Source organism: Mustela putorius, unplaced genomic scaffold (genome assembly GCF_011764305.1).
Source record: "Mustela putorius furo isolate JIRA1106 unplaced genomic scaffold, ASM1176430v1.1 tig00003858_pilon_pilon_pilon, whole genome shotgun sequence".
Lineage (NCBI taxonomy): Eukaryota > Metazoa > Chordata > Mammalia > Carnivora > Mustelidae > Mustela > Mustela putorius.
The window spans coordinates 2,263,247-2,279,702 of NW_025422010.1; the positions used below are offsets into that span (position 1 = coordinate 2,263,247).

Sequence of the window (16,456 nt, forward strand, 5' to 3'; positions counted from 1 at the left end):
ACCCCAGCCTCCATCCCCTACTTCTCCAAGCACAGTGGAGAGAGGCCTGTGATGATACAACAGCACCCATAGCAGATCACTGTGCTTGACGAACACAGACAACGGGCCCCACCTGGACATGAACGAGACTTGCTGTATTAGAGCACAGCCCTATTGGTAACTTTCTCCTTCCCCTTCTAAACTCCGTGGGGTGTGTTTATGTCAGTTGCAGAATGTCAACATCGGTTTGGGACAGTATAACAAGCGTCTAGTGAGAAAGTGAGGCACTGGCCTCACCTTTCATGTCCTCCTCCCTGCCCCTAATGGGGGCAACTCTGCCAGCCTACAGGGCATGCAGCCTTACCATCTGCTAAGGCCAGCCAGGGAGGCAGGTGAAGAGCATGAAGGTCTCTGGCTGCATCTACATATCAAGGCTGAGCCTTGATTCTCCCAGCCAGGGCCTGTGCAGACACATCTTAGGGGGGTCATCACCAACCCTAGCTGCCCCTCCCAGCCCACCCAGAGCAGAAGAATGGGCCAAGGTTAAGTGTGCAGACTAACCCTGGGCAAATTCCCCACCCTCTTGGAATCTCAGGTTCCTCACCTATAACGTGGGAAGGGCCACAGGACTGTTTCCTAGGGTGGCTGGGAGGACAAAAGGAGTTCAAATAGGGCCTGGCACAGGGCCACTGAGCATGGGTCTGGGTGGTTGCTGCTGCTGTTGTTGTTGTTTGGCAAGCCCTGGCCAGGGTGGGAGAGCTCTCAAAAGCCCCAGAGTGGCGCCGTGGACACACAGCCTGCCCATGTTCTCCCACGAGCTGGCCGTGGGGCTCTGCCCACTGGTTTCCACAAAGGGAGCCTGGGGGACCCATGAGAGCTGGGAGTGCCCTGGGGTTGGATCATGGCCCCCTGCCCAAAAAAGGGGGCACTTTTTCCTAAAGGCCTGATGTGACTCAGACTAAAAAGAAAACACACTGGTGACATTTAGGATCCAAAGACTTTTTTAGCAACTATGTAGCAAGAAAAAAATTCGGGCACTCATGTTACGAAAGTGGCTTTCCCACATTGGGCCACAGGGGTCACAACAACGACATGTGTTACCGAGTGCACACTATACTCCAGGCACCGTGGGAGCGCCTTCCTGAGCTCCCTCATTTCATCCTCACAACCCCTGGAATGGGCCTTAGGATCACTCCCACCCTACAGGGAGCAGAAGCCCAGAGACGTATGTAACTTGCCCAGCTGAGGTCCCAGAGCAGCAGGCGGAAGAGTGAGGACAGGAGCCAGACTGAGCCTAGGCCACTCAGGGGCCCATGCTCTTTAGACTGCCCAGATTGCCACAGGTCACCAAAGCAGTTCTAATCCACAGAGCTAGGTCTTCATACCTCGTTCCTCTGTGGCCCCCTGAAGGTCTTTACCAGTCGGTCCTGCTTGGGAACTGGGAACAGGCAGCTTCTTCTCCACGTAGAGCTTCCGGGAGCTCTCCAACGAGCTGGCAGGCTCATTAAAGAAGTCCTGTGTCGAACTGGAGTCTGAGAGTGCCACGGCCGTGCTGTCCTGGCTGCGCTCTGAGGGGAAAAGGAGGGAGAGAGGGCGGCAGCATGAATCTACACCAGCTCCAACATGGAGCGGCCTCCCCAGGGTGAGTGTTCTGGTGACTGTCCTGCAAAGGAGATGGCCTGAGAACAGCCACCATAACCCTGCTGAGCCCAACTCATACTGGAGGCCACTAAACCACTCATCAAAGGCACCAATCTCAACCTTATAGGGTTTCCCCAAATGGTGGTGTTCTGATAAATGGTTAACAACTGGCTCTCAGGGTACGGGGTAAGCCCATGTTTGTTGCATTTACTGATTTCTGTGGTGTAAATACCCACACCATGGCCAATTTCAGGCTACCAGCCAACATGATCTTGCTGAAGGAGGAGTTGGAAGGAGATGCACAGTAGTACACATTCTCTAGTGTTTCTACCACACAGAGACAACAGGCATAAACAACTGAAGCTGGTGAGAGTCCTGCAGACATTTTTATCCGGTTGCTATAGGCCAAGTGCAGTCTAGTGTGAGAATGGAGGTCCCTGGGAGACATAGACACAAGGGAGGTTGCTACCCGCATGTTAGCTCCTCTCCTTGGACCTCTACTTGTGCTCATGAGAAAGACCAGGGGCAGTGTAGGAAGAGCGACTGAAGGAAACCTTCCAGTGGTGCAGGCCTGGAGAGGAGGCCTGTTTGCTGCTATAGGAAAGGCAGGAACCACTGATGGGACATTTTGGTCCTGGGGAGCAAAAGCCTTAAGCCAGATGGGGAGAGACAGCAAATCTTGTTGCCTTCAGGGTACAGGTGACCTAGTACAGCCGTGAAAAGGGAAAAGAAATACCTCTGCAAGGAGTGGCAGGAAACCATTTAGGGCCCAAATATTTGAAGTCTCCTGCCACTAGGGGAAGAAAAGCCCCACTCCTGAGATGCAGGGACACAGTCTGAGGCTGGGCAGAGACAACAGATAACCAGACCTGCCCCTTCCCCAGGCTAGCAAGCACAAGTAACACACAAAGCAGCCTACCACAGGAAAAGGGGCAAGATCACGGAGAGTGACCCTCCCTGAGGTGTACACAAAAAGCCTAAGGCTGAAGGTAAGGATGGAACACTGAGAAAAGGTTCTGGCAAATCAGCCCTGCTACAAGCATAAGGTAAGATCATAGGAATTTGAAACCAGTGGTACACTGAAGGTAACCATGGCAACAACAAAACCCCACCCCAGCTCAACATCGGACTAGCTTAACTTCCCCTCGTAACAGCTTAGAAACAGGAGAGAAAAGCCCATTCCAGGCACAATATGACTTATTTCAGTTTCTTCCATCCTACACATAATATCTGATACTCAATATAAAAATGAGGTGCGCGCGCACACGAACACTGTCAAGAGAGAAAATAATCAACAGAACTAGGCTCAGAAATGACCCAGATGTGGGAACTACCTGATGGGAAATTTAAAACTAAGATCAGGGTCACCTGGCTGTCTCAGTTGGAAGAACATGTGACTCTTGATTCTGGGGGAGTTCAAGCCCACATTGGGTAGAGATTACTAAATAAATACACTTAAAAAAATAAATAAGAATAATATGATATATAGATGTGATCAATATGTTAAAGGCTATGGTAGAAAAGGCAGACACATGCATGAACAGAGGGGGAGTTTGAGGAGTGAGATGGAAACTATGAGCACAAGTCCAAAAAAGATGCTGGAAATAAAAGATACAATAGCAAAGACAAAGAGTGCCTCTGTCAAGCTTCTCATCACACCTGACACAGTTGAGGGAAAAATAACCAAAACTTGAAGATAGGTCAGTCGAAATCACATAAACTGAGAGAAGGAGAGTGCGGGGGATATCAGAACAGAGCACCCAAGAGCACCCAAATGATCAAACATACTAATTAGAAGCTTGGAGGGAAATGAGATGAACACATGTCTGAAGAAATATTTAAAGAGATAATGACTCAGAATGTTCTAAAAATAATGGAAGACATCAAATCACTAGGAATCTCAGAGAACACCAAGCAGGGCAAAGACTCTTCCACAATAACCAAAAAACAAACAAACAAAACCAGCAACAACAGGGGCACCTGGGTGGCTCAGTGGGTTAAGCCTCTGCCTTCAGCTCAGGTCATGATCTCAGAGTTCTGGGATGGAGCCCCACATCAGGCTCCCTGCTCAGCAGGGGGCCTGCTCCCCCCCCACCCCCCGCCTGCTTCTCTGCCCACTTGTAATCTCTGTCAAATAAATAAATAAAATCTTTAAAAAAATACACTAACAACAAACCACGCCTAGGACTCACATTCAAACAGCTGAAAACCAAAGGTAGAAAGGAAATCTTGAAGGCAAAGAAAAACACATCATATATAGAGGAACAAAGTTAAGAACTACAGCACACTTCTCATCAGAAATCATGCAAGTCAGACAACATTTTTAAAATGCTGGGGGCGCCTGGGTGGCTCAGTGGGTTAAGCCTCTGCTTTGGCTCAGGTCATGATCCCGGGGTCCTGGGATCCAGCCCCGCATCAGTCTCTCTGCTCAGCAGGGAGCCTGCTTCCTCCTCTCTCTCTGCCTGCTTCTCTGTCTACTTGTGATTTCTGTTCAATAAAAGCCATAAAAAACTTAAAAAAAATTTTTTTTTTAAATAAAATAAAATGCTGAAAGAAAAAAAAAATGTCAATCCCAGGGTCACCCGGCTGGCTCACTCAGAAAAGCATGTGACTCTTGGTCTCAGGCTTGTGAGTTCAAGCCCCACAAGGGGTGTGGCGATGACTTAAGTTTAAAAAAAAAGTTCAACCCAAATTCTATATCCAGTGAAAATATCTCTCAAAAATGCAGGAGAAACAAAGGCTTTTTCAGACAATCAAAAGCTGAGAGGAATCCCTCCCATGAAATCTGAGTTACAAGGAATGTTAAAGTTCTTCAGGTAGAATGAATTAAAACCAGACAGAAACTGGATCTACGTGAAGAAATGAAGTTCCTCAGAAATGGTTAAAGTAATAATAGAAAAGACATTCTTTTTCCTTATGTGTAGTTCCTCTAAAGTATTCCTGTCTGCTGCCTAAAGCAAAACTAGTAGCAGCCTCTTGTGAGTTTATAGTTTATGTAAAAGTAAAAGGAATGAAAACAAGGGTAGAAGAAATGGGCGTTTCCTTCATGGCTGATGAGCAGGATAATATCAATTGAAGGTGAACTATGATAATTTAAACATGTATTCTGGGGGCGCCTGGGTGGCTCAGTGGGTTAAAGCCTCTGCCTTCGGCTCAGGTCATGATCCCAGGATCCTGAAATCGAGCCCTGTATCGGGCTCTCTGCTCAGCAGGGAGCCTGCTTCCCTTCCTCTCTCTGCCTGCCTCTCTGCCTACTTGAGATCTCTGTCAAATAAACAAATAAAATATTAAAAAAAAATAAATAAACGTATATTGTGTTAAGCCTAAGGCAGTCACATTTTTAAAGAGATATAAATACCAAACCAATAACAAAAGACAAGTACAACCTTAAAAAATAAAACATTGTCTCCACCTTTGTATATCTGAAAGAGGAAGCTCAATGAAATGGGAATCAAGAGAGCCAAGTTCAAGTCCCTCTCATGCCAGCCCCCGACCACCTATGAGCTGCAACTACATATCCCCTCAGAGAGGTCAATGGTACAGCAGCATCTGGGGACACAGGGAGAGAGACAGACATGGCCCCCAGGACTCTCCAATCCTTTGCTCAACTAACTCAAATACTGGGGGCCCCCTAGGAGGGCAGAAGTGAGCAGCCTGGTGGGCAAAAAACTTGCAACAAAATGTAAAGTTGTTTCAACAAAAACAAAGGCCTGGACTCTGGGAGATCCAGGCTGCCTCAGTTTAAATCCTGCTCAGTCACTTACTAGGTTGGAGAGCCTATGCAATTGCCCTAATTGCTTTACATTTTTGTTTCCTCCTGTGTCAAACTGTGATACATATAAATGCCCACTTCCCAGAATTGTTAGGAAGATTAAATACGTTAATACATGTAAAGTGCTTGAAACAGGGCCTGATATACTATAAGTGTTGATAAAAACATCACCTCGATTATCAGTATTATTCCAGAAAAACTGGACTGATTTTTCCAAGTAATGTCTCAAATTTGACATTAGAGATTTCGTTCTGAATGGGCAAAGGATTCTGCTTATGATCACGCCTGGGCAGCATCATGTGGATGGGGTGCAATCACTTCTTACACACTGACCTGACAGGGTCATCCAAGTGGTCCTGCCTGTGCAAAGAAACACAGAATTAGGCCTGTGCTTCCAAAGGCAGCTCTGCCGCTCCACTATCTTCATGCAGGTCTAATCATAGACCAGGACTTGGAGACAGCGACCTCTCAGACAGCCTCACAGAGCCTGCCATAGCCCTTCCTCCTTAGCTGCCTTTGGAATGTCTACTGCCCAGAAACTGGTGGGTATCAGTATCAGCTTGGCTGGTGGAATGACAGAAACTGGGACAAGAAGTATATCTGAGACCCTTCAGCAGCCAACACAGAAGCTCTGTGTCTCACTAACAGGGGAGCAGGGACTTGGCTGGCCCCTTCTGTCTCACACTCAGTGAGGAGCTCTTCCCTGACCGGCAAGGCCAGACCCCAAGGCTCTGTGAGCACTGAATGGGGATTCCTGGCAGGCCTGCAGCCCTCACAAGAAGTCCCAAACACAAGTCCCAAGTGTGAGGGGATCACTTCTCCCAGAGAAATGGCAGGGGCAGCCCATTTGCTGTCTCTGTGGAAAGGAGAGCGTTGGCTCCAGAGGCCACATAGGGTCACCACAGGAGCTCAGGACTCAGGAGACTCACACCCACATTCCAATCCCAGATCTGCGACGTGGGCTGCTCCAGGTCTCCCAACATATTAACCACTGCTTTCCCTGCTCTGTCCCCAACACATAAATGGGATCCCCACAGGGGCCTGGCCTCTAGCCTGGAGTGCAGGCCTGAGAGCCCAGTGACCCACCTCGCCCTGCAGCGCTTACTCTGGCCCTGACAAAGAGAACACCGATGGCCCGGACAAGATGGCAGGCCACACTCCTGCAGTGAAGAAGTCCTTCTGAAAGGCCAGGGCCAGCACTTTTCGCCAGCATCCAGAGCAGCTATAGTCACTGTACGGCTGAGCAGCACGTCATGCAGCAAGCGTCTGGGAAGCGCGCCTAGCCGGAGGATCTCACGAGAACTGGCAGACTGCCTGATGAGCTCACGTATTCACAAGCTGTTGGGCTTTGAGCCTAAAGAATCACTAATTTGCTGGAATCCCAGTTGTGATTATTATAAAAACCATGGATTGGCTTAAGCAAGCAGATATTTACTCCCAACATGCTAATACCCTCTTGATGCTGCCTACGGAGGGAACCTCTACTGCACCTGAGCGAGCAGGGAAAGCAGCAGACTGCACTAAGAATGGCGTGGGCAATACAGGGCAGCACTGGGCTGCAGGGGGGTCTGCTCCCCTGGGGACAAAAATCAGCAGGTGGGGCCTCTGCTGAGACTTTAAAAACAACAGCCACAGCCAGGGAGCAGGACACGTATAGGCTAAGAGACTGCGACCAGGCCTCCCGTTTTGAGCCTCTCATTCACAAGAGAACCCAGAACAGCCCACCCTCTCAAAGGGCGGAGAGCAAAACCCAACATCAGCCCTGGGGGGGCACCGTGGTGATTCTAGATAAGCCCTCATCCTGCAGGTGACCAGAGAACACCTACGGAGCCCTGAGGAAGGCTGATGCTGGAGGGAAGTGACAGGGATCTGGAAGCTCCAACACTGCCCCCACTCCCCCACCCCACACCACAGTCAACTGGCACCCCCTGCAGGCAGGCTGTGGGATCAGAGCAGGAGAGATGGGAGTTCTGCACACTGAGGTGCCCTGGCTAGAGCTGGGACCTCCTCCTTACCAGGCCTGTAAAGCAAGTAAAGGTGCATGCCAAGGTTCCTGCCCACCCCTGAGAGGGCTGTGTGTCTGGGAAACAGATAAGCACATCACTGCAAATGAGAGCCCGGGGTGAAGTTTTTCTCCAATCCTTTCGGAGAGGGTTGGCACAAAGCTATTTAAAATCATCCTGATTTTGAATACTAGGAAGCACCAAGGTCTCACACCAAAAAGCAAGTCAGATTAAAAGAAAACTAAGTTCATTTCTTTTACATCACTGGGGTGAAGGAGAGGAATGAAAAGCTCTTAGACAATGATTCTGTCACTGGGCAGAAGATACCTCTGGGCAAGACCCAAAAGACCCTGAGCTTGTCCTGTCTGACGCATGGCCAGCCAAATTCAGCACAGGCCCAAGCAGAACCATGCACAGCATGGACACTAGCACTGTGCCCTGATAAAGGGACAAGCGGAGCCCAAATGTGTCTGGCGGGGGGCAGTTCTGGCTTAAAGGGAACATAGCTTCCCTTCAGGGCTGGCTATAGTCCCACCTTTTCCTTAAAGCAGTCTATGGATATCACATTCCTTATCTGGGACATGGTGGACCAAGGGTCCAAATGATCTGACCGAGGGCTTTCTGTAACTGTGCACTAACAGCCTGGGGTGCTTCCTCCACACCCTCCAGGCACCGCAGGACACCCCAGGGTACTGGCCTGTGCTAATGCTCAGAGAATAACCAGATGGGTCTGCCAGGGCTCGGCAGGCAAAGGCTACTAAGCTGGGAGGCAGCGGCCCTCCCTCCTCTCACCTGCATGCTGAAGCAGAGCCAGCAGCAGAGAGCAGAGGCAGGCAGAACTGGCTGCCTTTCCGCCTCTGCCACCACCTGCAGGTCCCACAGACTGGCCTGGGCTGGGGATTCTCCTGGCCTCCTGGTCCTGAGGCAGAGCAGGAGACCAATGGAAAGCTCTTTTGCATAGGAGAGCCCAACTCAGCTAAAGAGGCAGACTTCCCATAGGACTGGGCGGAGAGGGTCTTTCAGGGAAGCCTGGACCTAAAAGGGGACCCTAGGGACTGCCCACAGCCCAAGATCCTGATTTCTTCAAGTAGCTGCCCAGAGATCAAAAGGAGAGAAGACACACTAGTGGACAGGCTGGACAGGCTATCTCTGCTCTTCCTCAGAATATTCTTTTAAAAGTCTGCCCACACAAAACCTGTTCATACTAAATTAATATTTGTGGCAGAATTATAAATATGTCATTCTCTTATTGCTAATCACTAGAATGTTTCATGTCTCTGCCCCTGGGCCACCCCTGCCCCTCCCTGGAATCCTTAGAGGAATGTCCATCTGCCAGCCAACTTCCACTTCGGAGGTGGGACCTGCAGGGCCAAGAGCAAAGGAATGGCACCTGGGGACACAGAGGGAAAGGGATCTGGCTTGGTGACAGAAAGGCTGTTCATTCCATTGAGTGTGAGAGCAGACTGTATTCTGAGGATTTTTGGGTTCATATTTGACTCAGTTCAAATCCCTTGAACATTCTCAGGATTTCCAGCCCAAACTAAGAGCTCTTTGCTTGTAAGACACAAGTTTCCTAGTACATTCTCTCCAGCTGCTCCAGCAGTAAAGACTAGAAACAGCTTATAATCATTTATTTCATCAGCTCAGTTCAATGAAAGTTTGAGGGAAAAGGTATGGTTGTACCATTGAAATCTGCACGAACTCTGATTAGTGAACTCCGAAAAGATCACAAATGCTCTGCCAAGTAGAGAGCAACAGGTTTCAGGGCACCTGAGTGGCTCAGTGGGTTAAAGCCTCTGCCTTCGGCTCAGGTCATGATCTCAGGGTCCTGGGCAAGCCCCGCATCGGACTCTCTGCTCAGCAGGGAGCCTGCTTCCTCCTCTCTCTCTGCCTGCCTCTCTGCCTGCGTATGATCTGTCAAATAAATAAATAAAATCTTAAAGAAAGAAAGAAAGAAAGAAAGAAAGAAAGAAAGAAAACAACAGGTTTCTAAGAATAGTAAACGGGTACAATCAATATTTTGACAAATCTCTCAATTGGATTAACTCTGCCCCAGTGGGTCCCTTCCTGATGACCACCAGGAAAGAACACATCCGCTGGAAGCTAGCCTAGCTGTATAGGAGGGGCGCCCTCTGGCAGGCCAAGAAGCCTGGACAGACACCCAAGAGAAGAGAGATACCAGATAAACTAGGACCCCTGAAAAAGAGGCAGACACAAAGAGGCAGCAGGTAGGCACGAGAGTATCACTGTGGCCAGTGCTTAGATAGCAGCACCAGCCCTCTGGGCCCTGGATGCTCAGAGCTGGGAGAAGACTTGGCCTCATGTGCCCTGCTCACTTCACTGTGTGACCCTCACCATGCATCACTCTGTCACACTGTGCCTAGAGCAAGAGTTCTTGTTCCCCTATCTCAGACCCAGCTGGTTTCCCAAGCTCTCTCCCTGCAAGGTCTCTCTTCCTCCCACCCTCAATCACCTCAGTATCCAAACATGGTGGGACTCTCCGATGTCCATGTCTTTGCTCCCACTGACCCTCACCTGAAACGGCCCTGTAGACCTCTCTGGAGGGCTACCTCCTCCAGGAAGTCCTCCCAACCAACTATGCCTCCCAGCCAGCTCATGGCACTCCTCTTGGCCCAGGACACCACCTCTTGGCACTCCTCTTGGCCCAGAACACCAATGGCCCAGGACACCACCTAGGAACACAAAGATCCAACCAGATAGCAGGGATCAGGGTGCCCTCCTCCTGGTTTTCCGCATGGAGCCCTGTTCCATGCCCAGCACGCAGCAGGCACTCAACATATGCCATGAGCAGCTTCAGCCTGGAGAGGTTTCTTAGAAGGTAAGAATGGAGAAAAGAAGGAAAGTGACTGGCTCTGCCCTCTGAACAGCATCCCTCCCTGACCCAGCACCCAGTTCTCACCCTGCACAGGCACATGCAGGCCCTCGTAGGCTTCCCTACAAGCCTCTCCCATGCTGAAGACGTCTGCTCGAGGCATATAGCTTGCCTCCCGTGAGCTTGCCTCCCAGGGCGAGGAGCTGACTTCTCCCTCACCCTGGGAAGGGAGGCTGGCGAGGACTGATGACATGTGCAGCTCACTGCCCGAGCCTGGACACCGTGCACTGTACACACAGGGCCCACCTCAGAGCAGCTCGGCTACTGTGCACGATGTGCATTTTTTACACATTTGTCCTTATGAGCATAGCTTGGTATCTTAGAGTCTATCGCCTTTGTTACTTTTTTTAAAGCCAGAAAGAGCAAAGCAATGGAAATACAGGACTAAGCCGCCTCCCAGGCGGACATGTGGTTGGAGGAGGCCACCACTGCATCTGGCCAGAACTGAGAACATGGGCTGTAGGCAGAAGCCAAGCACATCAAACACACACTCTCCAAATCACAGGACCAGCAGATGTGGAGGAGCTCCTGGTCACAGGGGGAGCAGGGAGCCGGACTGAGGACTAAGCATGCGGTCTGTGCTGTCCCCTGAAGCGAGCCGTGACAGTGCAAGCAGAAAGACATAGCCTGGAGAACAGAGTGTGGTCAGGGTTAGGGGCAGCACGGGCAATATTGGTGGAGGCAGTGTGGGTGAGCAGGCGAGGATGAGCACAGATGGGACACGACACAAACAGTGACAGCATGGCGGGTGAGACAGATGGTCACATGGGAGCTTGCTTGGGCACCCTGGGCTCCCAATATGGCCCACATCCTACAGCCTGGGGCTTGGCGCAGCCTCTGTTCGTGCCTTAAGTGGGGCCAGATGGGCATCCTGCAACCCTGAACGCCAGCCTCCATAGCTCTCACTCTCCTGACCCCTGGCTTATTCTCTCTTCCCACCCTTCACAGTAAACACTGACACACCCCTAGACCTTGGCTCAACTTTGCATCCTGAGCGAGGCCTCCCACCCATCAAGACCAGGCCAGGTCTCTCAGGGGTGGTTTCAGTTGCACCCTGACCCTTGTCTGATTCACAGCTTCACACCTGCCTTCCCCAAGCATCTGCAGCAGGATCCAGGATTGTTCCATGCACCCAGAGTGTATGATGGGCACTAAATGGGCATGGCCATTGGCCATGGGTCACTAAAGAACGCAATAGAAGGCTCTGCCTCAGACTGACCACAGGGCAAGCCCTCTGCTCTCTGAGGCCCTTTGTGGCTCCGAGATTGTCAGGTGACATGAAGCATGGCAGGCAGATAGCAAGGGTCTTGGCAGACCAGCAGAGCCACTAGTTACACATTCTGAAGGCTGGCTGAACCAGGCGAAGCTATGGACCAAGGCATTCTGTTAACAACCCTGCTCCCTGGGCCCTGCTACTGATAAACCTCTAACAAGCAAAGCAAGGAAATGCACACAGATCCAGTCTCCATCAGGTCAGCAAATACGGGACCTTCCCAGTGTTAGCCTTCTCTGGCCTGGGGTGGAAAGAGACTTAGACCCAAACTCTCCCCTGGCTCCACCCCAGCTAGGCGATAGCCGTAGATGAGGGCCCAATTGCCCCCAGCTCAGGTTCTTTCCAGGACACTGGACATGTGGCCAAGCCTGTAGGGCTGCTATGAGAATGGGACCCCAGGCACCTCTCCTAGAGCCCAGCCCAGAGCAATCACACACTGCTACATGGTAGGACCCAGTTACTCACACACATGCTCACATACTTCATGCCAGGGAGGCGTTATAGAATTTGTTCAGAAATCTCATTATGGGGCGCCTGGGTGGCTCAGTGGGTTAAGCCACTGCCTTCGGCTCAGGTCATGATCTCAGGGTCCTGGGATTGAGTCCTGCATCAGGCTCTCTGCTCAGCAGGGGGCCTGCTTCCCTCCTCTCTCTCTGTCTCTCTGCCTACTTGTGATCTCTCTCTGTCGAATGAATAAATAAAATCTTTAAAAAAAAAAAAAGAAAAGAAAAGAAAGAAATCTCATTATGCTCTGTTTGAACATGGGTAAACAGCGATCACTGGGAGCCCCTTGAGGGTCACAATGTACTCCCTATGCGATTTCCTTTTCTTGGTCCGAAGTGTTAACATTACGGATTTCAGGACTTTTGACAAGTCCCAAGATGGAAGGGAAAAATAGGAAGCCAGGGAGGAGTGGTAAGGCAGGGATGCCAGTAGTGGTGGCCATGACTTAGTTCATGGGAAGTGTGACGCCACTCGTTCTCTTCCTGGGGCTAGTTAGCCAGCCCTGGGCCATGGGAGGTGTGAGCAGAGGTGGGCAGTGCAGGCCTTGAGGCTACCAGTGTATCCCCTGACACGAGCAAGCTGCCAGAGCCCGGGCCTTTCCCTACAAGCTAGTCTAACTGCTGAAAGGGCCACTTTAACATTCTCAGAGCATGGCTATTTTAGGGCACAAACATTTTCCTGTTGCAGACACTGCTCTCTTTCTGCGGTGAGGAGGGCAGGAGTTCTGAAGGCACCCGCAGCCAAGGCTGTATGGAAGCAGAGCTTCCTGGTACACTGGGCTGGGACTGGGTGAAGGGAGACCATGGTTCCACATCATTGACAGAAATTGCTTTGAAAAAAAAAATTTTTTTTTTAAACAATCACTGAAATATGTACAACTGCTGAAATTTTATTTGAGCCCCTATGTATGGCTCCCTCTGCAACTTCCAGAGCAAATAACTATCATGTCAGCACTCAGGACAGGTCACACCCATGCCTGCTGCCAACACTCTGCCTCCCTGGAGCTACACTGCTGGGCAGCAGTGCCGGAGCGGCATCATGGCCTCTTCCTGCTTCCCTTCCTCTCTGCTCTGGGGTGTGCCCACACCCGGGGAGCCACTCTCAGCTCTAGGGGTTCCTGCCACCCAACCTCAGGCAAACCTGCAGGGCTGGGAGGGGTGCCAGCCACAGGCCTCTGGACAGCCACGGGAGGCATTCCTTTCTCTTGAAAGCTGGGCTGATGTGAAATCCTCACAGGAGTACCTGGCAGAAACCAACTTGCAGAGTGGACTGATGAAAGGTGGGGAACAGGGACATTTCCCTGTTGAACTCAGGTTAAGTAAGAAGGGGAAGGACCTTGTGTCAGGACGTGTGCAGGGCTGAGTTGGGCCTCTGGGGCACAGGGAGGTGACACAGTCACGCAGCAGCATGCACTCAGCTCCACAACCTGTCTGTCCACACATTCCCCGCAGGCCAAGTGGGGAACCAGGACGGGGTGCTGCAAGTCTCCTCTCCTCTCAGGGGATCACCAAATCCCCGCCCAGGGGGTCCCTAACGCCATCTTCCTTTAGGGCTTCCCTAACCCTGCTCTCATACCCCTTTCCCTCACAACACCGCAGGCTCTGGGAACCCATGTGATGGGTGAGGGGGTTGTCCCATGCCCTGGGGAGGGCAGAGCAAGGCCTGTTTCCCCACAGCCTGATGGTGATAATCGACTTGTGAGTGAGGGCCTGCGTGTCTGTCAGCATTGTCACTGCCTCCCCAGGGCGCCACTTTTACGCCCTCTCAGTCCGATTTGGTTCATTCCAGCAAAGACTTTATTACAGCTTAGCGCTTTAAAGGTGAGGAGAACATGAAGAAATCAAGCTATGAGGTCAGCATGCGAGCCTCCTAATGTTAGTAAGAAATGTGGTTCAAAGGTCGCCACCTGCCCTATCCCATGTGGGATGGCCTCGTTCACAGTCCCAGCTGATTCCCACCACCCCACTGTCTGACTCCCAGGGGTGACAGACTCAGCTTCCCATGGCGGTCAGAAGGACACACTGTAATAATAATGCTGGTACAACGCCAGCATCACTGGGCTGACTGCACAGAGGCCACTATAGGCAGACTGCAGACCCTGACAGCTAGTCCACAGAATCTCAGAGTGGCGAGATGCCTGAGCCTGCTCTGCCCCTTCCCAGCCCCCAGGTGGGCTAGCTGGCAGGTGGCGACCCTGAGCATGTTTTGGAAGCACAGAGTCACCGTGAGGCCATGAGGTTAATGAACAGCCGCAACATTGCCCGTGTCACTCCAGACCCAGCACCCCCCCTCACCAAAACAAAGCGAATCATCACCCAAAGCACCCTCCCCCGTGATTGGCGTGCCGCCCTGGGCTGGCAGTAGGGAGAACAGGGACTGTACCGTCCGGCGTCGCCTGCTGGTGGGGTTTTTTACATTTGACGTAATCGTGGTCAATCGGAGTAGCTGTGTAAGGTGGGGATGTCAGACCTGGGCCAGAGGAGGAGGGGAGGGAGGCTCCGGGGCCCGGCAGTGTCCCAGCTGAAGAGTGGGAGTCCTCATCCACCAGGCAGACCTTCTCTCTGTGGGAAAATGGTTGAGGTGCAGGTCAGAATCAATACATCCTGCTGAAACGGGACATGTGCTGGTCTGAAACAGTGACCTTCTTTTTTTTTTTTTTTTAAGGTTTATTTATTTATTTATTTATTTGACAGACAGAGACCACAAGTAGGCAGAGAGGCAGGCGGGGTGGGGGGGGGAGCAGGCTCCCTGCTTAGCAGAGAGCCTGATGCGGGGCTCAATCCCAGGACCCTGATATCATGACCTGAGCCGAAGGCAGAGGTTTAACCCACTGAACGACCCAGGCACCCCTGAAACAGTGCCCTTCTTGACTGCTGGACCCCATGCTACCTTCAAGGGCCTCCTCTGCCCTCCTACGGCCCACTGCTCCCACACACATCAAAGGACTTGCCCCTCTGGCTGGGGATCCAAGGTGCTGAAGGAGCTGCCCCCATGGCACCCACTTGGGCTCTGGCCCCCAACTGGCCACTATCCAACTATCTCAGGCCCCAGGCCCCAAGGAGACGGCAGGGGAACTAACAAGCCCTTCCTCAGAAGCACCCATCCCAGGTCCCCTCCATGCCAAGTCAGCACCCTTACATGTGATGCCTGAGGCCTGACAGATTTAATTCCCAACAAGATGCAGAGACAGAGAAAACATCTGGATTTGGGGTGTCTGGGTGGCTCAGTTCGTAAGGCAGCTGCCTTCGGCTCAGGTCATGATCCCAGGTTCTGGGATCGAGTCCTGCATCACGCTCCTTGCTCAGCAGGGAGCCTGCTTCTCCCTCTACCCTTCCCTGCTGCTTGTGATTTCTCTAATAAATAAAAAATCTTTTCAAAAAAATCTGGGTTTACTGCAAGCTCCCATGTGTATAAGGAAATCTACCACAACACTGTTGAGCAAAGAAGTTAGAAACACCTGAAACATTCCATCAAAATGGCTACAGAAAACATGCTGCACCCATGCTATGGAATAATACACAGACCCAGACTGCCAATAGCCACCAGAAAGAAAGAACAGAGTAAATGGGGTACTATCTTTATGGATGGGGTCCCAGACCTCTGGTTAGGAGAGAAGTACGCTCTAGAATAGCCCCTTCAGTAGTTTGTTTTTATAAAATAAAAGAAACTCTATAATGTACGTAAATATAAGTGTGTGTAAAAGCACAGATAATTATTTGATTAAACGAACTAAGAATAGTGGCTAATTCTGGGCAAAAGAAGGGATTTGTCACATTTTAGCCTGTATGTTTACATGTAGCCAGAATTTTCCATAACTTGAACATATTCATATATTATTTGTATAATTTGATAAATTTTTAAAAGACTTTAGTTATTTGAGAGTGAGAGAGAAAGCATGAGTTGGGGGGGAGGGGCAGAGAAAGAAGGAGAAGACGACACCTCCGCTGAACAGGGAGCCTGACATGGGGCTCCATCCTGGGACTCTGGGATCATGACCTGAACTGAAGGCAGATGCCTAACTGACAAAGCCACCCTACCCCTATAGTTTAGTAATTTTTAAAAAAGATTTATCTATTTGAGAGAGACAGAAGGAGAGTGAACACATGCATGAGCAAAGGGGAGGGGCAGGGGGAGAGGGAGAGAATCCCAGGCAGATTCCCAACTGAGCATGGAGCCTGGCACAGGGCTCAATCCCATGACCCTGAGATCATGACCTGAGCCGAAATCAAACTGGACACATAACAGACTGAAGTACCCAGGCATACCAATAATTTTTTTAAAAGAGTTATAATCAATAAAAGAGAACACCACTGTACTTGGGGGCTCTCTGTGACTATAAAGTACACATGTATAATTTCTAGGCACACCACATCCACATCTCTCCCATAAGA

At 50.8% G+C, this 16,456-nt stretch overlaps 1 protein-coding gene across 7 annotated transcripts in view; it reads right to left on the reverse strand.

Annotated features, from left to right (window-relative positions):
* CABIN1 (calcineurin binding protein 1) overlaps nucleotides 1-16,456 on the reverse strand; it is a 147,660-nt gene that overhangs the window by 63,201 nt on the left and 68,003 nt on the right. For 3 of the 7 annotated variants that reach the window (XM_045065244.1, XM_045065242.1, XM_045065243.1), the window contains 3 exons: nucleotides 14,448-14,626; nucleotides 5,726-5,752; nucleotides 1,365-1,547 (listed from right to left, as the gene is read on the reverse strand). In XM_045065244.1, coding sequence (XP_044921179.1) covers nucleotides 1,365-1,547; nucleotides 5,726-5,752; nucleotides 14,448-14,626 — 389 coding nt within the window. The remainder of the gene's footprint in view (nucleotides 1-1,364; nucleotides 1,548-5,725; nucleotides 5,753-14,447; nucleotides 14,627-16,456) is intronic. The other 4 variants (XM_013051282.2, XM_013051279.2, XM_013051280.2 and 1 more) reach the window with 2 other exon arrangements.